Source organism: Dermochelys coriacea, chromosome 12 (genome assembly GCF_009764565.3).
Source record: "Dermochelys coriacea isolate rDerCor1 chromosome 12, rDerCor1.pri.v4, whole genome shotgun sequence".
Lineage (NCBI taxonomy): Eukaryota > Metazoa > Chordata > Testudines > Dermochelyidae > Dermochelys > Dermochelys coriacea.
In genome coordinates, this window is record NC_050079.1 from 2,929,030 (window position 1) to 2,954,235 (window position 25,206).

Genomic DNA, 25,206 nt, shown 5'->3' on the forward strand with positions numbered 1-25,206 from the left:
CTCTTGTCCGCCTATCTTCCCCGGGCCACTTCCCCTTTGGCCCCTTTCACCTTCTCAACCCTTTTTTAGCAGGGGCCGCAGCCTGGCAGGTAACTGAGCCGGAGCTCTCTTCTGCTCCCCCAAGCCTGCCCAGCACTTCTCTGTCCAAGGTGCTATCTCTTTACCTCAGGAGCCAGTCCACCTCCCTTGCTAGTCAGGGAGAGACTGCCTTCTTCTTTGCTAGGCAGCCTTTATATAGGACCCAGCCCGGCCCTGATTGGCCACCTCTTCCTTTGCCCTCATTGGGTCTCCACAGGCCGTTGCTGATTGGCTGCTGGTCTGTGTAGCCTCTCTGGCCTGTTCCAGCCCTTTTTTTCATGGAGTGGGACTGCTGCCCCACTGCACCCCCCCCAGAATTGTTTGAGATCTGGGTCTGGTAGCACCTCTCCTTACATTGGGGGAGGGGCCTTTAGATGTGGGCAGGCTCGTGCACACCTATCCCCAGATGCTCAATAGGTACTGGAAGGTGCTTCGGTACTATGGTGATGAGCGCAGTGCAAGAGCCTACATAGAATAGAATAAATGGCCCACTGCCAACTCAAACTCAACATGTCAAAAAGTTTAATGTCTCTCCATTTCCCCTATAATAAACTAATTGCACTTAACCTTTAGGGAGCACTAGGGATCAATATCCCCATTTGATGACTAGGATGATTTCTTTCTCTTTGCCCTTCCATGTGGATTGCATAATCTTATATTTTACATGTCTCCTACAGATTCCTCGGTTGGTGAAAGTCGTCCTGGAGAGTTCTCCTTACTTCAGAGTTATCAGTCCTAATGATGTGGGTCACAAAGTAGCACCGGGCATGGCGTCTACCTTCCACATCCTCTTCACTCCAGAGGAGAACAAGGTAACATCGCCACCCTTAACGGGATCGGTGCCTTTTAAACATTGAATATGCACACAAAAGGCTAGATTTTGGCCAGTAAAACAGGTGTAAATCCAAAGTAACCTTTCTGATTTCAGTGGAGTTACTCTGGACCCAGCCTACTGCAATAGCAGTAGAGCACCCACTACTCCTTTGTGAAGGGTATCCTTTAACAGACTGGATGTTCCTTTTGCCTGTTGTTCTGTAATCTGTCAACCTATTTTCGGGGCTCTTTTCATCCTTCAACACCCAAGGGATTTAAGGTGTAACTCAGGGGTTCTCAAATTGCGGGTTGTAACCCCACAGGGGGTGTGAGGTTATTCTGTGCGGGGGTCATGAGCTGTCAGCCTCTCCCCAACCCCGCTTTGCCTCCAGCATTTATAATGGTGTTAAATATTTTTAAAGTGTTTTTAATTTATAAGGGGGGTCACACTCAGTGGCTTGTTGCATGAAAGGGATCACCAGTACAAAAGTCTGAGCACGCTGGACTGTAACTCCTATCAGAGAGCTGCTTAGATTATGCACCATACAATCAAACATAAGGCTTTCTGCATGACTGTCATATTTTGAGTTACTGAGCCAATTATAAAGACCAACGCCTAAACTTTCAAAAGTGATCAATGATTTTGGGGGCCCCTTGAAAGAGGCCTGATTTCCAGTGGAGGGATGTTCAGCACTTTCTGAAATTCTGGCCACTTTAAGGTGTCTCAGGTTGGACACTGAAAAATGGAGACACTCAAGTTCGATAGTTCTTTAGGCCTGAAGTCTTTTTTAACCAATCTGTGTATGATTTGATTGCAGTCCACTAGCCACAGTTTGAGAACCACTGTTTTAGACTAACTGGTTAGGGACAGTGTGGAATTCTGGGAGGGTACGGGTATTTGATAGGCCACACTTGGGATTACATTGCTGCTGTTTATTTCTCCTTTTTTTTATATGGGATCTGTATGTATGAGTGGGAAGACACATACACAGATGTTCAGTTATACCTATAGGAATGCGATAGATTAGGGAAACCTATTCTTCATCTCTTCCCCTCCTCATTTTGGCCTGGGGAAAAGGAGATGATTTTTAAAAACTGTTTTTAGCCCTTACAGATATGCTGCGCCTGCAGACATTTGCCTGCCTACATTCCAGTTGTCAATCAGGGAGAGGAAGTGCTACACTTGTGGCAGAGAGCCAGCTTGGCACAGACAAACTGAGCTCTAGATTTTCTTCATTAAGAAGGCGCTCAGTGTGCTGCAAAGGTCTTAGTAGTACTTCCTATATGAAAGATTCTGTGCAGAAATAAATGGGCATATACATTGTCCCACTGCCGTGTTATCTCTGTCATACACATGTTGTCCCAAACCCAGTGTTTCTCACATCATAGGAGGTTATAGTGCCAAATGTAAAGAAACGTCTTTTGATATGGGTTTGCCTGCTTCCTTTAGCCCTGTACCATAATGATACCTAACAGCGTCTTTGTCTACCTACTGGCATCTCACCACAGTATCTAGGCTACTAGACCATTCCTTTGCTGAGAGTATAAAAATAACATTGCTGTGCTAGTAGTGAGTGCTAAGATGTCAACATTCACTACGGTGATCATGAGACTTGTTGGGGCAGAAGAAGATGTAGCAGCTGGGAAGGGTCATATGCATGGCAGGTTGATGCTTCAAGAGGTGCAGAGCAAATTTTTTATAGCATCCTAGTGCTAGTACGGTCCTTCATGTAACCTGTCTTGAAGAGGAAAGGTTAGGAATAGCTTTGTTGGTGCAGTAAGCCAGTGTTGGTGCACTAAGAGAGCTGAGGAGTTTGGTCCTCTCTTTGGACACAGTTGATTTCTTTTCTTTCATTTGTTGTTGGGTTTTGGTTTGATTCCCTTTTGTGTAATGTTTGGAAATGGAATGGTGTAATAAATGAAAATCCCATGATCTGTGTCCTGTTCCCCAGCAACATGAGCATGTGAAGTAATTGATTTTCCTGTGACAGGACTGAGAAGTTATTGAAAGTCATTAATGTTTGCAATAAAACTGTTGGTATGGGAGGAAATTTTCAAGAGCGCCCAAGTGATTTAGTCTCCGAAGGTGGTCTCTCAAGTAGAAAGGACCCATGTTATTTAGGTCTTTATAAATCAAACCCAGAACCTTAAATTCCTACAGGATTCAGCCCAATTCACCAAGTCTTAATGTTACGAATATAAAAAATGGTTCCTTAGAGCTATACTTTGAAAGCCGTCTGCATTGTGCTTGCAGTTGTGTGCATGCAGAGTAACACTGATGCACGCACACTAGGCTCTGTACTTTGTACATGCTAATGTATGGCCAACTTCTGCTCCTATGGTTGATCTTATGGGAGCAGGATCATGCCACTAGAATCTTTTTTTAAATAGGGGAGCCTTCTTGTTGCTGAAATACTCCAGTAAATTAATATGTAAGTTATGCCACTAGGACAAAATGTAGGGGGGTGTGAGTGTGTGTGTGTATATACACACACACACACATATAGTATATATCAAAAAGAAAAGGAGTACTTGTGGCACCTTAGAGACTAACAAATTTATTTGAGCATAAGCTTTCGTGAGCTACAGCTCACTTCATCGGATGCATCCGATGAAGTGAGCTGTAGCTCACGAAAGCTTATGCTCAGATAAATTTATTAGTCTCTAAGGTGCCACAAGTACTCCTTTTCTTTTTGCAAATACAGACTAACATGGCTGCTACTCTGAAACCAGTATATATTCAGTGCTTGTCCCTGTAATCCCTCTTCAGGCATATCACTTGTTTCAGCACGCGTGCGCGTGCGCGCGCACTCACACACAGATATAAGTGATATGCCTGAAGAGGGATTACAGGGACAAGCACTGAATCATCCCACTTTACGCTAATAAAAGTTCAGTTTCCATAAATTGGGCATATCATCTGTGACTCTTGGTTAAATGTGGTACTTTAAAAAGCACTAACTTTTCTCTGTTTGAGCTCTTCCCTGTTATTATTGGTTACCTGTAATTCTCTTAGCCCGAGTCTGATCTTGCATACACTGGATAACTCTGACTTCAGATGAGTCACTTCTGATATACAGAGGTATTGCACAGAGCAGGATCAGACCCTGTGTGTTCTAAAGAAAAAGAATTTGGATGCTGTCAGTGGCTGGAATGCTATGTGGTATGAGGCTTCATCCTGAGAATGGAGCATTTTCATATTATCTCTTAGCCTTTGGGTCTGCCACACAATTGGACAGTCAGTAAATAAATAAATAGCTGATATGTATCTTTGTTTATTGGCATGTACTTTATAAATATGAAATGCAAATCTTTCCACTTGGCAACAATTCCAGTTCGTTACTCTAACTGCTTCTAATTTACACTGTTTTGTTTTATGGCTCTGTTTGTTTAATGTGGGTGTTCTTGTTCTGTAATGTGTTCTAGGGTGCTCTTGTATTTTGTCTGACAGGATCTGTCTAATTGGAAACCTTTGCCGAGTTGATGGGCAAAGAAACAATGGACAGGAATCTTCACGTTTTATGTGTGTCCTTCCAGATTATTAATAGATTATGATAAAAGAAAATTAAAGGGAAAGCAAGAGGCATATAAAACTATTTTACAGCACAGTTTATTCAGTCTTCCATCTTCTACTCTTTGCACCATAACAATGCCACATTTTTCAGGCAATACCAGTTTAGATGGGAGAGTTTGCAAAATTCATTACTGCTGCCAGTGATGACTGAAGTAATGCTTGTTGATTAATATGAACTATGACAGGACAATGAGTTATTGTATTAGCAGAATTAAGTCCTTTTAAAATTCAGTCCAGCCTGTTAGAGATGTTTTGTAGCATATTGAAGGCATTCCTAGTATATCTTCAGGGGCAGGGTTCTTGAGGGAAGTGCTTATGTTCACTTCAGGGAATGTCTTTCTGTAAAATTGAGTTGGGATCAAATTATCCCCTTATCAAGGACAAGAAAAACATAGTCCCTAATTGCAGGTTTCTCTATGAATTGCTCATTTGTGGGAGGGGGATGTCCCACACACAGCAAAACTGGCATGGGGTATTTGTGAGATCTCCAGAGTCTCTGCTCTATTTTCTAGTACATCACAGTTCTGCCTCCGTGGCCCCATGGTTCCACCATGGAGCTGTGCTCCTCTACATTCTTGCCTGACTTTTAATTACATTGTAGTGGACCTGTTGATGTTCTTTGCAGATATGATCAGGAAATAATTCATGCAGTATTTGTACTCAATTATATAGTTAAACTGACATATGAGAGCCACTTGGCCCATTGGGTAGTTATCGGACATGCCATTATGAAATGAAAATGTGCAAATCATCAAACTGGTGCAGAAATGAAACCTTAGATTGCAGAGATCCTGAAACAATAATTCTTTGAGTGATGGTCCCTATGTGGATTTCAAACACAGGTGCGCATGTGTGTTATGCGCCGGAGCTGGAACTGTTCATGGTAGTGTCTATTGATCTGCACGTGTGTTGTGCTCCACTGTGTGAGATGTCCAAGGCTTTAAGAGGCTGTGCAGGTCGATGCAGCTCCAGTTTCCTCTTACTGCTGCATGGCCAGAGTCAGAACCCCTGTTCCTCAGTGATCTTAGCTCGCTAAGAGAACTGCTCTTCATCTTTGCTGTATATAGTTTCTAGTTAGGTAGTTGTCTGTTACTTTTTAGTAGTTAGTTTGTTTTCCTTGGGCTTTTCCCCTTCAGGGTTTTTTTTTCTCCCCGACCCGGGGACTATGCCCCAACAAGTCAGCTTCAAGAACTGTGCCTTGTGCCCTCACTCCTTTTCAGTGAGCAACAAGCACACTTGTTGCCTTTACTCTCTTGGTGTCTCATTGTCTCTTGCTGCTCCATCTGCCGCTTGTTTCCATCCCAGACTTGAGCAGCTCATGAACTTTGCTTCTGCAAATGTCTGATGGGGGAGGTGATGCACCCACATGTGCAACCAAACCCAGCTCCGACGGACCCATTGGAATGGGACCCGTCATCCAAGGTGAGCACTTCACTGAGCCCCTCACTGGCAGCACTGTCACACCCATCGAAGCCCCACCTCATGCCCAAGAAGCACAGACATAAGGGCAGCTCCCTGATGGGGACCGTCTCTAAATGAAGTGTTACCTCCCCAAGCTGTGTTAGGTTGGGTGAGAAGTTGTGCGCAGCGGTGGATACTCCTGCTCAGAAGAAGGCTTGTATGGGCATCACTCCAAATACTGTCGTACACCACCGTCCCCATCTTCTGCTCCAGCACCCGGGCCTCCTCCTTTGCCCTCGGCACCATTGATGCTGCCAGCACCTTCTGGCCTGTAATGCCCAGTCCCGCACATTCCAGGGCAATTATCACCCTGACGCCATCGGCTGAGCTCGTGCTGCCTTTTGCTGGGTCTTCCACACACCCTGGACCTCCGCCTGTTCCAAGACTACACTCTCTAGTGGATGAGCCCCTCGTGCTCCATCCTTCTCTGCTGGCTCCAGTGATGGATGAGCCCCTTCTACTTGAGCTCCCTCTCGGACCTCATCTTGCACTGATGGCCCCTCCCTTGCTGGACCATTCTTCTGAATCTGAGTGGTCTCCAATCTAGACACAGCCTTCTCTCCTGCCTGGTCCTACAACCCAGACTCTCTCCATCTGTCCTACCCACCGACATACTGACCCGTGGTTCTGCTACCTGCAGGCACCTCTGATGCCTGGTGATCCGTATGCCTGTCCCTGGTCACCTGCTTTGGACCCCTACCATGATTGTGGGATGCACCACCCGCATCACCACCCATTTTCCACCCATACTGCCACTTTCCATGACGAGTCTCTGGGTGCTTCTGCTCCATCAGCCCTGTGGGCACCAGCTGCAACGCTGGCTCCTGTGGTACCCGCGGGTACCTCTTCATCCCCGGACGATGCCCTCATTTCACCCTCCCTCTTGCCACCTGATGACCATGTCCAATACCAGAGCTTGCTTGGCTGCTGAGCTTAATCTCTCAATGGAGGACATTCAGGACTTCCAGGACCAATTCCTGGACATTCTCCAGGACCTTCCCGTATTTCCTTGCCCATCCACAATGCCATCTTGCAGCCAGCTCAGGCTGTTTAGCACACATCAGCCTCCTGCGGCCCTATACTGAGATGGGTGAAATGCTGCTACTTTGTGCTCTTTAAGGGTACGGACTTTCTCTTTACCCACCTGCCACCCAACTCCCTGGTAGCCCACGTGGCCACCGAATGTGCCAAGTCAGCAACACTTTAAATCCACCCCTCCTGACCACACTGCCAAAAAGCTGAACTTGCTCGGCCACAAGGTATCTTCGTCCATGGGTCTACAATTCTGCATTGCCAGGTACCAGGCTGTTCTTGCAAAGTATGAGTTCCTGTCCTATTCCAAGCTGGTGGTTTTTCAGAACTTCTTCCCTCCAGAAAAGCAGCAGGACTTTCAGCATCTGTTGGATGAGGGCAAGCTGGTGGCCAAGGTAGCTCTCCAAGCTGCTGTTGATACCCTGCCACCACTGCGTCATGCTCCCTGGCATCCGGAGTGGTGCTCTATTGCGATTCTTGGCTCCAGTCTAGCGGTTTCCCTAAGGAGGTCCAGACAACTCTTGAGGACCTTCCCTTTGACAATCATAAGCTATTTAGTGATAAGATGGACGAGTCCCTCCTCTCCCTCAAGGACTCCTACACCACCCTCTGGTTGCTGGGCATTTATACTCCGGCCCTCACCTGCCAACAGCAATGCTAGTCCTTCCACCCTTGCCCTCATCCTGCTTACTAGCCCTCAACAGCCAGCTGATTTGCCTTGCTGCTATCCATACTCACAGCGACCTGGACATTTTTCCTCTGCTGCTTCCACCTTCCACCACCATCCGTCTAAGCAATCTCTTTGACACTTTTCTCGAGACCCGTGAACCCTCCTCCATCCCTCCGGCCACATCATGGATCATCTTCGGGGGTCGTCTTGCCCTCTTTGTCCACAAGTGGGGCAGGATCACTTCTGATTGTTGGGTGCTGGACATCATCCATCAGGGCTACCTTATCAAATTCCTCTTCTTCCCTCCTTGTCATGCGCCCAGTGGCTGCCCTTTGGACCCTTTCCAGAACCATATCCTCCATGAGGAAGTGACCACCCTCCTCCAAAAGGGCATCATAGAATCCGTGCCATAGTGCTAGCATGGCTGTGGTTTTTATTCCCCCTATTTCCTTGTCCTGAAGACAGCAGGTGGTTGTCAGGGTTCCCTCCCCACTCTGAACTCTGGGGTACAGATGTGAGGACCCGCATGAAAGACCCCCTAAGCTGATTTCTACCAGCTTAGGTTAAAAACTTCCCCAAGGCACAAAACCTTTCCTTGTCCTTGGATGGTATTGCTGACACCACCAAGTGATTTAGACAAAGATTCAGGAAAAAGACCACTTGGAGTCCCTATTTCCCCAAAAAGAAAAGGAGGACTTGTGGCACCTTAGAGACTAACAAATTTATTTGAGCATAAGCTTTCGTGAGCTACATCCGATGAAGTGAGCTGTAGCTCACGAAAGCTTATGCTCAAATAAATTTGTTAGTCTAAGGTACCACAAGTCCTCCTTTTCTTTTTGCGAATACAGACTAACACCGCTGCTACTCTGAAACCTGTCATTATTTCCCCAAAATATCCCCCCAAGTCCCTTCACCCCCTTTCCTGAGGAGGCTTGAGAATAATATATCAACCAATAGGTTAACAAAGTGAGCACAGACCAGACCCTTGGGTTTTTAGGACACTAAAAACCAATCAGGTTCTTAAAAGAAGAACTTAATTATAAAGAAAAAAGTAAAAGAAGCACCTCTGTAAAATCAGGATGGAAGGTAAACAACTTTACAGGGTAATAAAAAGATTTAAAACACAGAGGATTCCCCTGTAGGCTCAGCTTCAAAGTTACAAAAACAGGAATAAACCTCCCTCTTAGCATAGGGAAAATGCACAAGCTAAAACAAAAGATAATCTAATGTATTTCCTTGCTATTACTTACAATTTCTGTAATTTTAGGTGTATCATTTCAGTAGGAGCTGGGTTACCTGCTTGGTCTCTCTCTTTGTCCTGAGAGGTAACAAAAACAAAGAGAACAAACAAAACCTCCGCTCCCCACCCCCAGATTTGAAAGTATTGTCTTTCCCCATTGGTCCTTTTGGTCAGGTGCCAACCAGGTTATTTGAGCTTCTTAACCCCTTACAGGTACAGGAGGGATTTTATGCTACCCTTAGCAGTATGTTTATGACAGTGGTCTTCATCCCATTCTGGATCTAGCAGGCATTACGCTCTGTGAACAAGTTTATTTGCAAGTTTTGCTTCAGGATGGTCACTCCCTCCCTGATTATCCCTTCCCTCCTCCATGGAGCTTGGTTTGCAGCTCTCGATATGAAAGATGCATACTTCCACATAGACATCCACCCTGTTCATCACAAATTCCTTCCCTTCCAGGTGGGGAGTTCCCATTATCAATTCCCTGTTTTCCCCTTTGGAATTGCAATTCCCCTCCACATCCTCACTAAGGTCTTCATGGTCGTGGTGGCCTATATGTGCCACCTCTGCCATTCCCTCTTCCCCTACCTGGACGACTGGCTCCTTGTGGCACCATCTTGCGCCCTTCTCCTTGCTACTATCCAGACCCTCCGAGCCCTCATTGGCAGCTTGGGGATCTGCATAATTGAGGAAAAGTCTATCCTTGCCTCTACCCGCACGCTCAACTTCATAGGGACATGTCTGGACTCTGTCGCACCTTTCTTCTCACAGACCACTTTGCTGCTCTTATCATGATGCTCCGCCACTGCCCATGAACATGTGTCCATCAGTGCCTCTCCCTCCTGGGCCTTATGGTGGCCTGTACCATGGTCATGCCATTTACTTGCCTCCATATGCATTGTCTTCAGCTCTGCAGCTCTGTCTATTACCTGCGGTCGGACCCCCTGAACAACCCGGTTGTCATCCCTCCCACTGTTTTGACTTCCCTCGCCTGGTGGTGTAACCCGTCTGTGGTTCTAGCAGGCATTACGTTCATGTCCCCCATGCTCAGCACTACTTTCACCACAGATGCCTCACTCATGGGCTGGGGCACCGACCTCGACAGCTGCCCAGCCCAAGGACTTTTTCAGCAAGCATCATGCAGATGCACATCATCATTCTGGAACTATAGGTGGTCCACCTGGCTTGTCAGGCCCTCCTGCCCTGCTTCCGTTCCCGTCATATTCAACTTCTATCTGACAAAATGATGGTGGGTGTATATATCAACAAACAGGAAAGAGTCAGGTCTCCTTCCCTCTGTGTGAAGGCCATCCTTCTTTGGAACTGGTCGCTCCAGCACAGTGTCACCCTTCATGCTGTGCACCTTCTGGGCACCAGCAACTTATTGGCGGACAGGATCTGCCAGTCCTTCCACGCCAACCACGAATGGGAACTCCATGAGCCCACTCTCCGGTCCATCTGTCATCTGTGGGGCAAACCATGCTGGGATCTCTTCGCAACATTGGAGAACTACAAGCTTTTCCCTCTTCTGCTCCAGGGAGCTCTTGGCCCAGGCTCATAAGGTAATGCCCTTCTCCTCCCCTGGATCTCAGATCTCCACTACACCTTCCCGCCCATTCCCCTTATCAGGGTTCCTTCCCCATTCTGAACTCTAGGGTACAGTCGTGGGGACCTGCACGAAAGACCCCCTAAGCTTATTTCTACCAGCTTAGGTTAAAACTTCCCCAAGGCACAAAGTCTTTGCCCTTGGTTTAGTTAAATGCTGCCACCACCAAGTGATTTAACAAACAAGCAGGGAAAGAGCCAGTTGGAGTTCCTATTTCCCCAAAATACTCCCCCCCGCCCAAGCCCCTTACACCTCCTTTCCTGGGGAGACTTGAGAATAAACAAGATAAGCACAAACCAGCCTTGGATTTTTAACACCCAAAAACCCAATCAGATTCTTAAAAAACAGAACTTTATTAGAAGAACAAAAAAAGATAAGAGAACAACTCTGTAAGATAAGAATGGAAGATAATCTTACAGGCAGTCACATTCAAAACATAGAGAATCCCTCTAGGCAAAACTTTAAGTTATAAAAAGACACAAAAACAGGAATACACATTTCCTCTAGCACAGTGAATTTCACAAGCCAAAACAAAGAAAACCTAATGCATTTTCTAGCTAGATTACTTACTACTAACTTTACAGGAGTTAGAGGGCTTGCATTCTTGATCTGTTCCCGGCAAAGGTAACACACAGACAGACAAAAGCCTTTTTCCCCCACTCCAGATTTGAAAGTATCTTGTCCCCTCATTGGTCATTTTGGGTCAGGTGCCAGCCAGGTTATCTGAGCTTCTTAACCCTTTACAAGTAAAAGGACTTTGCCTCTGGCCAGGAGGGATTTTATAGCACTGTATACAGAAAGGGTGGTTACCCTTCCCTTTATATTTATGACACCCCTCCTTCCCCAGGTCCTGTGCAAAGTATGGAAGGACTGAGTGACAGTTATCCTTGTAGGTTCCTCCTGGCCTGACCAGTATTGGGGCACTGATCTTCTCTGCCTCTGCGCTCACCCCCTGATTCCTCTTCTGACCCTCCCGGATCTCCTAACACAGGTGCATGTCCAGCTGCGACACTCCAACCTGAGCCCTCTCCACCTCACAGCATGGTATTTGGTTGGGGCTCATGTGTACACCAGGCTTGCTCCACCCCCTTCTGAGACATCCTCACTTGTAGCAGATGCCAATCCACTCAAACCTGTTGTCAAGCAAAGTGGCACCACTTCACTGCATGGGCGCACTGCCATCACATCTCTCTGGCTCCATCTCCATTCCTGTCCTTCGGGACTACCTCCTTCATCTTCGCCAATCTCTTGTCCACTCTTCCATCTGCATCCACCTGGCAGCACTCAGAGCCTTTCTTCCTCCTGTGGAGGCTTCTCTGTCTCCACCCATCCGACGACCTCCCACTTCCTCTATGGCCTTCTCAACGCCTTTCCCCCTCAATATAGAGGCCTACCCCTTCTTGGGATCTGAATCTGGTCCTCTCTGCACTCACCAAGCCACCCTTCGAACCCCTCAACATCTGCTCCCTTTCCCATCTTTCCATGAAGGTGATATTCTTGGTGGCCATTACTTCTGCATGGCGTGTCAGCAAACTGGCAGCCATGATGGCAGATCCATCATTTACCATCTTCAACAAAGACATGGTCTCCTTACGCCTTCATCCCAGGTTCCTGCCCAAGGTGGCTTCCTCCTTCCACCTCAACCAGAGTATACACCTTCCAGTCTTCTACCCTAAGATGCATGCCTCCCCAATGGAGCACACTTGCACTCCCTCGATGTTTGCAGAGCATTAGCCTTTTATCTCCACAGCATCCTTGACTTCCAAGATCCCCCTGACTCTTCGTTGCCATCGCAGAGCATTGCTGCAGTTGTGCCCTTTCTTCCCAACACCTCTCCAACTGGATTTCTCATTGCATTGCGACCTGCTATGCACTCTCTCATGCTTCCCTTCTGCTGGGAGTCACAGCCCACTCCACACAGGCTTATGACACCATGTCAGCTTTCCTTGTGGTTGTTCTGTGGCAAGAGATATGTCAGGCAGCTACCTGGTCCTCTGTCCATGCCTTTTCCGCTCACTATGCCATTGTCTCCTCAATGGCAACACATGACACAGGTATGGGTCAATGGACACTACTATGAACAGTTCCAGCTTTGGTGCATGGCACACATGCACACCCACCTTTGGAATCCAGATTAGGGACCAGACATCTCGAAGAACCTCCATTTACAGTAAGTAACCTTCTCCTCTGAGGTGTAAACTGTTGCATTCATTTCACTGGCTGCAACTCAGAAGGCAGTGATTATACTTTGAATGTCAACACTTTTCACTGCTTATCAAAGCATGTAAGAAAGGAGAGGCTTGTAGGACAAAGATCTACTTCACCATTTCCTAAAGTATGTGCGTCTCTCTCTCTCTGAAGAATTAGCCATGCGGCGCAGTCTAAACACAAAATTGTACCACTTTAACTAAAGATGTGGTGTTAAATCCAATGTAAAATCTGTGTAGGGAGACTTAATTTGATTTAAATCTGCCTTAACCAATATAAATCAGTTTTAAACAATGACCAGACTGGAATATGCAGCAGTTTAATTAAATTGAATTTTAAGCTGATTTTGGTTAAACCAGTGCAATTTCTATGGGTAGACAAGATCTTAGCTGTGTTTGCTAAGATGGTGGGATTGCAGTGGAGCCATGATTGGTTTCATTTTCTTGGGGGGGGGTCTTACCTTTTAAAAGTCTGAGAAACAATGGGCTAGTAAATAGGACAAACACGTAAGAACATAATTTTGCCTTTCCCCTCACATACTTGGTTCATTTTTTAAAACAGGCAATAAATAAATAAAAATCAATGTTCTATAACTCATTCTATAGCAAGGACTATCACCTGGATGGATATTAGGATGAAGAGTCTTTTTTTTCGGTGTTTGTACAGCATTGAGCACAAGTGGGACTTGAGCCATGACTGGGAGGCTCACAGGAGCTGCTGTGATGGCTGGCACATTGGGGATTGAACCAGGGAACCTGCAGAGCTAAAAGGACAAACTACTACTGCTTGAGCTAAACAGCCAATTCTCTGTACCCAGGGACTGTAACAACTCATATCCTCTGTAGATCAGCACAAAATGGGCTCTGTAACACACAGTTACCAGTGAGCAGTGCTTTATTTGTGTCAGGGTTGAGCCTTGGCACCTCTAGGCTTGCTGCAGCAGATATGAATGTAAAAAAAATTGCTTGCACCACAGCACCTAAATGCTTGTGCCCCAATACCTCTTTCATTACAAATTAAACAGTGGCAGTGGGTTACGTATGTCATCTGCTCAGAAGAAGCTGATCCTGAGTGTTTGAGGCCCACCGTGAGACTTTGAGTTCGTCCCAATTAGGAACAGGAATTTTATTTTTCAAAATTTCTAAAATTCTTTTGGGACAGGAAAACTATTTCCCACCCAGCCCTGCCTATAACACATTTTAGCAATGTGCTTGTTACAGTGAGTAAAGAAATACTGCTCATGAACCATCTATAACAAATAGTGTACTGCTGACATCGGTAGTGTGTTTATTGGACTGTGTCTATCACATCTCTATCATGTATTAGCCTTTATAAACCATCCACAAATGGAAACTTAAGATAGGAATACAGGAATTGCCAAACTGGATCAAGGCCAAGTCCATCTAACCCAGTATCCTGTCCCTGACAGTGGCTGGCAGCAGATGCTTCAGGGGGGAGGTGTAAAATGTGGGGTAATCCTGCCCCCCATTGGTCCCATCCTGGTCTATTATAAAGATTGGTTTAAGCCTTGAAGCACAAGATTTAAATATCCCTTCCAAAAGTGTATATAAATAAAAGTGTAACTGTATTCATTTTATTTATCCTAAAAGACCTCCATTATTTTTGTACAAGAAGTTAGATTTTCTCTCTGTAGCAAGCTCTGTGGTATGCTCTAGGAATTATTTTGGGAAATGGTAACAAGATAACAATGACCCCTTCTATCTTTTTAATCTATTAATCTGTGACAATAAATAATGCCATTACTTCACCTGACATGTTGGTTAGAAAAACTCCCGCATTGCCTATTTTCTTTCAGTGCTGTTAACATTTAGGTTTCTCTGACATCACTTTATGGCAACCCATCAAACCCCTCTATGGAACAGCCCCAGTAGGTGTGCTGCTCCACATAGTGCAGTGCCTGGCACATTGTTGGCACTTGGTGATATGCAAATAATTATAATGGTTAACCATATTTTTTTAAAATAAGTGTTTGCTGAGTAGCACTTCCCATCTTCCAGGGCTGCAAGAATACCTAGCTCTTCAATAGCGCTGGTCATCAGCAGATCTCTTTACAAAGGAGGTCAGCATCATTATCCCCATTTTCAGATGGGGTAATTGAGGAATAGAGAGTTGAAGCAACTTGCCCAGGATCACCCGGCAGCCCAGTCACAGAGCCAGGAATAGAGTCCAGGTCTCTGTAGTCCCAGTCCAGTGCTCTCTCCACTAAGTAAGGCTATATAAGGCATACTCCCAAGGGATAGTGTTATGGTGGTAGACCCTCAGCTCATGTTAATTGTCATGGCTCCATTGACCTAAATGTAACTGTGATGGTTCACACCAGCTGAGGATGGGCCCTGTAGTTGACATGGGTCCCTTAACTCTGAACTCTGTTGCTTTGGCCTTCAAAATCAACATCTGAACATAGTGGGCCTGACACTGCCCTCACTGACGCTCATTTAGCACCAGCAAATGGCAGTGCTGGCAATGCATTTACTTGTGATTTACATGGGGGTGAGAGGAGAATCTGACCCAGTGTGAATCATAGGCACCCACTTCTCCTGGTGCCGGAGGCTGGGAGCTGCCAGTGGGTGCAGAGCACCCACCAATTTTTCCCTGTGGGTGCTCCAGCCACGGAGCACCCACAGAGCCTGTGCCTATGTTGTGAATGGGTTTGAATACAGTTGGCCTGCTTCTGCTCTCATATCAGTGCAAGGCCCTGATTCAACAGAACATTTAAACACGACTTAAGTTAAGCAACTGCTTAAGTGCTTTGCTGAATGGTGATGGGATTACTCACATGCTCAAAGGCAGTCACGTGCTTAAGTGCTTTGCTGAGTGAGGATTTAAATCAGGAGTAATGGGGAAGTTGTCTATACAGGGAAGTTAGAATAAGTAAGCTAGAGTGTGAATTTAAAGTGTATTGGCTACTCTGCACTAGCCCCCTGAATGGACACTCTTACTCCGCACTAGGAATGCCTTTGTGTGTTTTATCTCAATACACTTTGTGTGCTAAAGCACACCCAGGAATATGACTGTCTGTGTGGGCGGTTAGTGCATACAGTAGAACTTCAAAGATATGAATACCAGAGTTACAGACTTCCTGGTCAACTGGACACCCTGTGAAACTGGAAGTCCTCAATCAGGCAGCAGCACACATGCAAAAAAGGCAAATAGGAGGCTCAAGGGCTTCAATCAAGAGGGGGTTGGGACTGCAGCCGCAGATGGAGGGAGAAGGAGGGGGGCAGAGCTCTGGGCAGAGTGGGAGCTTGGGGCTTCTAACCCTGGGCTCAGGGTTTCAACCCTGTGGCTCCGTTCCCGGCTTCAGTCCATCAGGGGGTGCTGGGGCTTGGGGCTTTAGCTTTGAGGGGAGTGTGATGTTGCACTCCATATTCTTTATTGAAATATGCTTATAATATGGATTTGACATAGATGAGATATACTTTATGCAAGATGGGTCTTGTAAGGTATCATTAAAAAAAGAAAAAAACATTTGGATGATTTAGTTGGGGATTGGTCCTGCTTTGAGCAGGGGGTTGGACTAGATGACCTCCTGAGTCCCTTCCAACCCTGTTATTCTATGGATTAGAAAGGTTATGATTTACTAAATGTGATTATCCAATTTGTATGCATGTATCATTTCTGTATCTAAAGTTAGGAATATGGACTATGTAACAACTACAGCTGGGTGTGTATTGGGAAGACAGCCACCAGAGGACAGGCCATCAGATTTGATGGGCCATCAGGAAGGAACAACAAGACCATGAAGATACTAATCTCTCTTCCTCCTGGGAGGTGTCCAGGAACATAACTGTGACACTATTAGGTCAGGTGGTCTTGTCACCATACTAAACACTACCTGGGACTTCTTGTAACTTTCCACTGGAAGGGAAGGGGAGTCAAGTTTGGGAAACAAAGGATTCTTGCCTTATGTAAATCCTATTTAAGGGTGGGGAGGAAGGCAAACGGGACCCCTCCTCTCCATGACTGGTCTGCCCAAGAAGAAAGACTGCTAAAGCCCCATAAAGGAAAGGCAGGGGTCCAGTCTGAAAAGAAATATAACTGGAACTCTGAACCACAAACTTTGCAACCTGCCTAAAATAACATTTAGGGTAAGAAATTACATTTTGTAACCAGTTTCTTAAGTATATTGAGCTTAGCTTGCATACTTTGTTTTATTTGCTCAGGAATCTGCTTTGTTCTGTTATCTCTTATATTCACTTAAAATTCACCATTTGTAGTTAATACACTTATTTCTAATATAACCCAGTTTGTACGATTTCTAATGGGGGGGGGGGAAAGAAGTGTGCACATCTCTCTTCACATTGAGGAAGAGGGCAGATTTTTATGAGCTTGTGCTGTGCAGATTTTTCTGTACAACACAAGACCATATTATTTTGGTTTATCTCTCAAAAACGGGTGTGGACTGAGTGCTGGGAGAGTCCTCGCACACAGAGCTGACTTCAGTCTGTGTCTGCAGCAGGGTGTGGCCCTACCTGTGTGTGTGTGCTGCAAGAGGCCAAAGAGCCTAATTCACCAAAGCAGGGAGAGGAAACCCAGGCTGATAGAGCAGGGGAGGCTCAGTGAAATCCCAGTATATCAGGTTGCATCCCAGAAGGGGGGTCCAACCCATCACAGGGAGCACTAGTTTCAGCCCCAGCTCTCACCCCTTCCCCCCACAACTAAAGCCCAGAGCCATGGCACACACACCCCTGGCTGAAACTCAAAGCAGAGCCGTGACACTGAAGCCCTGATTTCTGACACCTCCCACAGGGCATAAGCCAGGAATGGAGTCATGGGGCTGATGCCCCAAACGCCATTGCTTTCTCCAGGTCTAGAGCCTTGAGCCCTGGTGTTCCCAGGGGGTAGAAGCCCTGAGCTCCCGTGCCGGGAATCCTGGCAACCTCTAGGGCAGAAACTCCCCCCCTCCACCCGGATCTCTGACCCCCCGGGGCTGAAGTCTGTATCGTCTTGTTCAGAGTTACTGACCATTTCAGAGTTATGGACAACCTTCATTCCCGAGGTGTCCATGTCTCTGAACTTCTACTGTAGTAGCTAATGCATGCTAGCTGCTCCAGGCTTTTTCTCCTTGTAGACAAGTCCATAGAGTCAATGGAGTTACCTAGGTGAGATTGCAAAAAGAAAAGGAGTACTTGTGGCACCTTAGAGAATAACAAATTTATTAGAAAATAAGCTTTCGTGAGCTACAGCTCACTTCATCCTAATGCATCCGATGAAGTGAGCTGTAGCTAACGAAAGCTTATGCTCTAATAAATTTGTTAGTCTAAGGTGCCACAAGTACTCCTTTTCTTTTTGCGAATACAGACTAACACGGCTGCTACTCTGAAACCTAGGTGAGATTGGTATCATTTCCAATCCAGTGCCCATTCTTCAGCTTGACCTTCAAAACCAAAATGCTGCCTAACAACCTTAACCACATTTTTATGAGACCAATGCCTGCTCACCTCAATCACATGAGGCTTGCTTCTGATACCCTTATTTACACTGAACAGTCTTTTACTTTGCAAAGGGTCCCATTTAGGTCAGTGTCAATAGTCCCAATACAACCCACTGGAATAAAGGTGGCAGAATCTGAACCATGATGACCTCCATTGGCTTCAGTGGGTTCACGCACTTGAGTAGGGCAAGCAGAATTTGGCCCTTAGATTCTTATTTACAACGTTGTCCATTGTTCAGTCCTTTGCTCTGCACTGACTTTGACAATGACTTTTTCTTAGTGCCCCTTTCCTCTCAAATGCCCTGAACTATAGGAATTTTTTGTTCTTTATCCTCCTGTTGATCTGAACTCTCTGCATCCTCCTCTGCCCCACCTTACACATGGAGGGAGAGAGACTAAATATGTAAATTGCAACGCTCCTAAGCTTACTAAGGCATTCACTTTCCAGTTGGGTTTACAATGCCCATGTTATATCAGCATGTCCAAAATGATAATGCGAGGTACATTTTTCTGTCATTTGCTAATACAGCTTTCTGAGGATATAAATAGTCAGGAATGCCAAGTACCCAGCTAACAGGTGCAGTGAATTCATGCTGGCTACCCTTAGCTTTTCTTCTTCTTAGAAGGTTAAACTGCAGATTAAGTGCAAAATTATTCATTCAGGGAGGATTGGTGCAGGTGAATGAAGAACTGCATTGCAGCTAATGTTATGTTGATTTGTCTTTCTATGTATTGAGAGAGTAAATCCCCCTGAAATTTTCAGCTTGAATAGTTGAAATTTGTTTTTAAAAAACTATTTTCTGATGCTGAATGTAACGGTGTCTTTTGTTATAACCTGAGAATCCCATCTGGGCTGGTAGTCCATGTGGCATGAGAGCCATGAAAATGCACAAACTTAGCTGCTGCAGCTCTGGTAATAAAATATTTCTAAACTTGTTCATGTGTCTGTGTGCCTGAGTTTATCTTCCAGTAGACAGTACCTGGAAAAAGCAGCACAGTTAAGAAGAAATGTGTCATTCAGGTGATAGTAACAAGTAGTAAATTCCATGTGCTGGGGTAATATAGTGTTAGGAAAGATTGTTGCTGCATTAGAAATTTGTCTAAGTTAAAACCCTGAGGCCATTTAATCGTTTAACCGAAGTAGTAGCAAGGAGACAGTTTTCACTGATTTTTAAGTACCCATGAAAAAGCACCACTATGATAAATAAGTAGGTGGTGTGGCCTAGTGGATAAAGCACTGCACTAACCTCGATTTGAGATATGGGTTATTGTCTTAGCTCTGACAGGTTTCAGAGTAGCAGCCGTGTTAGTCTGTATTCGCAAAAAGAAAAGGAGTACTTATGGCACCTTAGAGACCAAAACTTTGGTGGTTTTTTCCACCAAATGCATCCGATGAAGTGAGCTGTAGCTCACGAAAGCTTATGCTCTAATAAATGTGTTAGTCTCTAAGGTGCCACAAGTACTCCTTTTCTTTTTGTCTTAGCTCTGCCATTATCCTGCTGGGTAATCTTGGGCAAGTCATTTCCTTTGTCTGTTCCTCAGTTTCCCCATCTGTAAAGTTGGCATAATGATACTGATCTCCTTTTAAAAGTCCTTTGAGATCTCCTGATGAAAAGTGCTATAGAAATGCTAGGTGATAGTGGAATTATTAATAAGATGCAGGCTTGTCTATCAATTTAGACTATTGTTTCTTAGAGCAACTTTGGTTCTTCTTCGAGTGCTTGTTCATGTCTATTTCAATCAGGTGTGTGTGCGCACGCACACGCATGATGGCTGGAAAATTTTTCCCTTAGCAGCATCCATTGGGTCGGCCTGGGCACCCCCTGGCGTCACGCCCTTATGACGCCTAATATAGAGCCCTGCCAACCCGCCACCCCTTCAGTTCCTTCTTACCGCCAGTGACGGCGTCTGGAACTTCCCTTAGCTCTTGTTCAGCAAGTTTTCTTCGTTATTCTGTGGATAGTTAGTTGTTAGTAGTACCAGTTTAAAGTTTAGTATAGTATAGTAGTTGGGGGTTCCCCCCGCCCACTCCGGCCCTGGCGCCGTGGCATGCCGCGGTCCTTGAGTTTTAAGAACTGCGTGGCTTGTGCCAAGCGCATGCCTTAAGAGTGATCCGCACTCGTCGTGTCTTTGGTGCCCGGAGGAGACTCATCAGAAAGATCGTTGCAAGATCTGCTGCGAGTTCCATCCGAGAACACTTAAAGAATGGGAACCACCGTTGAAGGTGATCCTCATGGAGGCAACCTTGCGCCCCCACTTCAACCCGGGCTTGAGAGACTGGACTCTGACGGCATCGTCCTCGACATGGGAGTGCCCCGGTGGCGTTGGCGACTTTGACACTGAGGAAGGACTCCTCCAGGGATGCTTGACACCGCCATGGCTCCTCACGGGGCCCTTCTGATAGTAGGCACTGCTCCCATTCACCGGTGCCTCAAAAGAAGAAAAAGCCGGACGATGGTTTTCCGGCTAAGCCTGGAGAAGTGTGACCCCAGGTGGGTCACTCCCTGATCGCCATGGCATCTCCTTCCGGGGCTGTGTCGACTCCTGTCCAGGTGAGGCAATCGAGTCTGGCCCCACCTCGATCTCAGGCGCCTACACAGCCACTTCAGCTCATGACCACGCGGGAAGTGTACCAGGCTGCCAGAGATCTCCTCCCCCTGATGGCACCATTCTTGCCTGCCAGGGAGGAACCCTCAGCGCCGACAGACCACCGTCCTCTGGTGCATTCTAAGGGAAAGCCAGCTGTGATGTCGAGGCACTCCCCTTCACCTTGTCCATTGGCACCTACACGCTCTGACAGAGAGCCTTCCTACTCCCTGAGCTCTCGCCGGTTGAGACTCCAAGGATTGGCTCCTCCATGGTCTTCAGTGTCTGAGACCTTGGAGTCAGAGCCCGACTCCTATCACTGAAGTAGGAGCAGAAGCCATAGAGCGAGGTCGGGCAGAGACAGAAGGGAGCATCAGGCATGGCCTCTGCAGTGGCAGAACCCACCTCAGTGGCCCTTCTGGACTCCCTGGGCTTATCATCATGAGGGACAGGGAGGAACCCAGGGCCTATGCTCAGCGACGTCTTCAGTCGCCTCCACCACTTACATACCGCCTTCTGCTGCACATTTGCACCTGGCGCCTATGGTCCCAATGCCTTTTCCTTCGGCACCGTCGTCAACACCGGCATCGTGCTCGGCTCCGACTTTGGCACTGACCTTCACAACTTCAAGACACCCGTCTCCCACGCCTGCACCATTGTCAACGTCTACCTCGATGCAGGCAGCTATGACCCAGATGCTGATGTTGGCATCGGGCCCCCCGAACCCCGGCAGCTCCTGTGAGCGTACCGATGCAGCTCCCTTCTGTGAAACTGATGCCGACGCCAATATTGGCTACAATGCCTATGGTCCCGGCACCATTATCGGCACCACCTCTTCCAACTCTGCCCTGGGAATCACATGACCTGCCTAGGGCAGATGGCAGGGAGCTTCCACCACTGGTACACGATTCCTCCTCCTCGTTGCTGGACAAAGCATTGGCAGGGACGTCCAGACCCCCTGCATTAGAGGACAACAGAGTTTTACAGCAGTTGCTCTGCAGGGCTGCCCAAGGCTTGGGCATCAATGCCGAGGAGGTGGTCATAGAATATCAGGGTTGGAAGGGACCTCAGGAGGGCATCTAGTCCATCCCCCTGCTCAAAGCAGGACCAATCCCCAACTAAATTATCCCAGCCAGGGCTTTGTCAAGTCTGACCTTAAAAACTTCAAAGGAAGGAGATTCCACCACCTCCCTAGGTAGCGCATTCCAGTGCTTCACCACCCTCCTAGTGAAAAAGTTTTTCCTAATATCCAGCCTAAACCTTCCCCATTGCAACTTGAGACCATTACTCCTCGTTCTATCATGTGCTACCACTGAAAATGGTATAGATCCATCCTCTTTGGAACACCCTTTCACGTAGTTGAAAGCAGCTGTCAAATACCCCCTCATTCTTCTCTTCCGCAGACTAAACAATCTCAGTTCCCTCAGCCTCTCCTCATAAGTCATGTGTTCCAGTCCCCTAATCATTTTTGTTGCCCTCCGCTGGACATTTTCCAATTTTTCCACATCCTTCTTGTAGTGTGGGGCCCAAAACTGGACACAGTACTCCAGATGAGGCCTCACCAATGTCGAATACAGGGGAACGATCACGTCCCTCGATCTGTTGGCAATGCCCCTACTTATATATCCCAAAATGCCATTGGCCTTCTTGGCAACAAGGGCACACTGTTGACTTATATGCAGCTTCTCATCCACTGTAACCCCTAGGTCCTTTTCTGCAGAACTGCTGCCTAGCCATTTGGTCCCTAGTCTGTAGCGGTGCATGGGATTCTTCCATCCTAAGTGCAGGACTCTGCATTTGTCCTTGTTGAACCTCAACAGATTTCTTTTGGCCCAATCCTCTAATTTATCTAGGGCCCTCTGTATCCTATCCCTACCCTCCAGCGTATCTACCTCTCCTCCCAGTTTAGTGTCATCTGCAAACTTGCTGCGGGTGCAATCCATGCCATCCTCCAGACCATTAATGAAGATATTGAAGAAAACCGGCCCGAGGACCAACCCTTAGGACTCCACTTGATACCGGCTGCCAACTAGACATGGAGCCACTGATCACTACCATTTGAGCCCGACAATCTAGCCAGCTTTCTATCCACCTTATAGTCCATTCATCCAATCCATACTTCTTTAACTTGCTGGCAAGAATACTGTGGGAGACTGTGTCAAAAGCTTTGCTAAAGGAATAACATGTCCACTGCTTTCCCCTCATCCACAGAGCCAGTTATCTCATCATAGAAGGCAATTAGATTAGTCAGGCATGACTTGCTCTTGATGAATCCATGCTGACTGTTCCTGATCATTTTCCTCTCCTCTAAGTGCTTCAGAATTGATTCCTTGAGGACCTGCTCCATGGTTTTTCCAGGGACTGAGGTGAGGCTGACTGGCCTGTAGTTCCCAGGATCCTCCTTCTTCCCTTTTTTAAAGATGGGCACTACATTAGCCTTTTTCCAGTCGTCCCGGACTTCCCCCGATCGCCATGAGTTTTCAAAGATAATGGCCAACGGCTCTGCAATCACATCCGCCAACTCCTTCAGCACTCTCGAATGCAGCGCATCCGGCCCCATGGACTTGTGCTCATCCAGCTTTTCTAAATAGTCCTGAACCACTTCTTTCTCCACAGAGGGCTGGTCACCTCCTCCCCATGCTGTGCTGCCCAGTGCAGTAGTCTGGGAGCTGACCTTGTTCGTGAAGACGGAGGCAAAAAAAGCATTGAGTAAATTTAGCTTTTTCCACATCCTCTGTCACTAGGTTGCCTCCGTCAGTCAGTAAGGGGCCCACACTTTCCTTGACTTTCTTCTTGTTGCCAACATACCTGAAGAAACCCTTCTTGTTACTCTTAACATCTCTTGCTAGCAGCAATTCCAGGTGTGATTTGGCCTTCCTGATTTCACTCCTGCATGCCCGAGCAACATCTTTATACTCTTCCCTGGTCATTTGTCCAAACTTCCACTTCTTGTAAGCTTCTTTTTTTGTGTTTAAAATCAGCAAGGATTTCACTGTTAAGCCAAGCTGGTCGCCTGCCATATTTACTATTTTCTACACATAGGGATGGTTTGTCCCTGTAACCTCAATAAGGATTCTTTAAAATACAGCCAGCTCTTCTGGACTCCTTTCGCCCTCATGTTATTCTCCCAGGGGATCCTGCCCATCAGTTCCCTGAGGGAGTCAAAGTCTGCTTTTCTGAAGTCCAGGATCTGTATTCTGCTGCTCTCCTTTCTTCCCTGTGTCAGGATCCTGAACTCGACCATCTCATGGCCACTGCCTCCCAGGTTCCCATCCACTTTTGCTTCCCCTACTAATTCTTCCTGGTTTGTGAGCAGCAGGTCAAGAAGAGCTCTGCCCCTAGTTGGTTCCTCCAGCACTTGCACCAGGAAATGGTCCCCTACACTTTCCAAAAACTTCCTGGATTGTCTGTGTTCCGCTGTATTGTTCTCCCAGCAGATACCAGGGTGATTGAAGTCTCCCATGAGAACCAGGGCCTGCAATCTAGTAACTTCCTTTAGTTGCTAGAAGAAAGCCTTGTCCACCTCATCCCCCTGATCTGGTGGTCTATAGCAGACTCCCACCACGACATCACCCTTGTTGCTCGCACTTCTAAACTTAATCCAGAGACACTCAGGTTTTTCTGCAGTTTCATACTGGAACTCTGAGCAGTCATACTGCTCTCTTACATACAATGCAACTCCCCCACCTTTTCTGTTCTTCCTGTCCTTCCTGAACAGTCTATATCCATACATGACAGTACTCCAGTCATTTGAGTTATCCCACCAAGTCTCTGTTGTTCCAATCACATCATAATTCCTTGACTGTGCCAGGACTTCCAGTTCTCCCTGCTTGTTTTCCAGGCTTCTTGCATTTGCGTATAGGCACTTGAGATAGCTCGCTGATCTTCCCTCTTTTTCAGTATGAGGCAGGAGCCCTCCCCTCTCATGCTCTCCTGCCCGTGGTTCCTCCCGGTATCCCACTTACCTCAGGGCTTTGGTCTCCTTCCTCCGGTGAACCTAGTTTAAAGCCCTCCTCACTAGGTTAGCGAGCCTGCTTGCGAAGATGCTCTTCCCTCTCTTCGTTAGGTGGCCGAGGACACTGATCCCATGTTGGACATCCTAGCACCTTCAGGGCCCTCATGGTAGCATTGCCCCTCATAAACACGGTGGTGGACACCACCAAAACTCTAAGGCAGATGCCAGCATCTCTGCCACCCACTGCCAAACTCAATGAGTGCCGGTATTTCGTCCCCTCCAGGCTTTGAGCATCTGTACTCCCATCTGCCTCTGGACTTGTTGGTCGTTGATGCGGCTAACCAGCAGGAGAGACAAGGTTTCCAAGATCCTTCCCCAAAGAATAGGGACGCTAAACAACTGGAACTCGTGGGTAGAAAATCTACTCCACCGGCAGTCTACATCTCCATATTGCTAATCAGCGGGCCATTGTGAGCAGGTACTCTTATAATACCTGTGCTTCCATGGCTAAGTTCACAGAGCTCATCC

The 25,206-nt window shown here is 46.8% G+C and overlaps 1 protein-coding gene across 4 annotated transcripts in view; it reads left to right on the forward strand.

Moving 5' to 3' along the window:
- HYDIN (HYDIN axonemal central pair apparatus protein) overlaps positions 1-25,206 on the forward strand; it is a 450,179-nt gene that overhangs the window by 86,540 nt on the left and 338,433 nt on the right. For all 4 annotated transcript variants that reach the window (XM_043494938.1, XM_038368829.2, XM_038368830.2 and 1 more), the window contains exon 5: positions 756-890. In XM_043494938.1, coding sequence (XP_043350873.1) covers positions 756-890 — 135 coding nt within the window. The remainder of the gene's footprint in view (positions 1-755; positions 891-25,206) is intronic.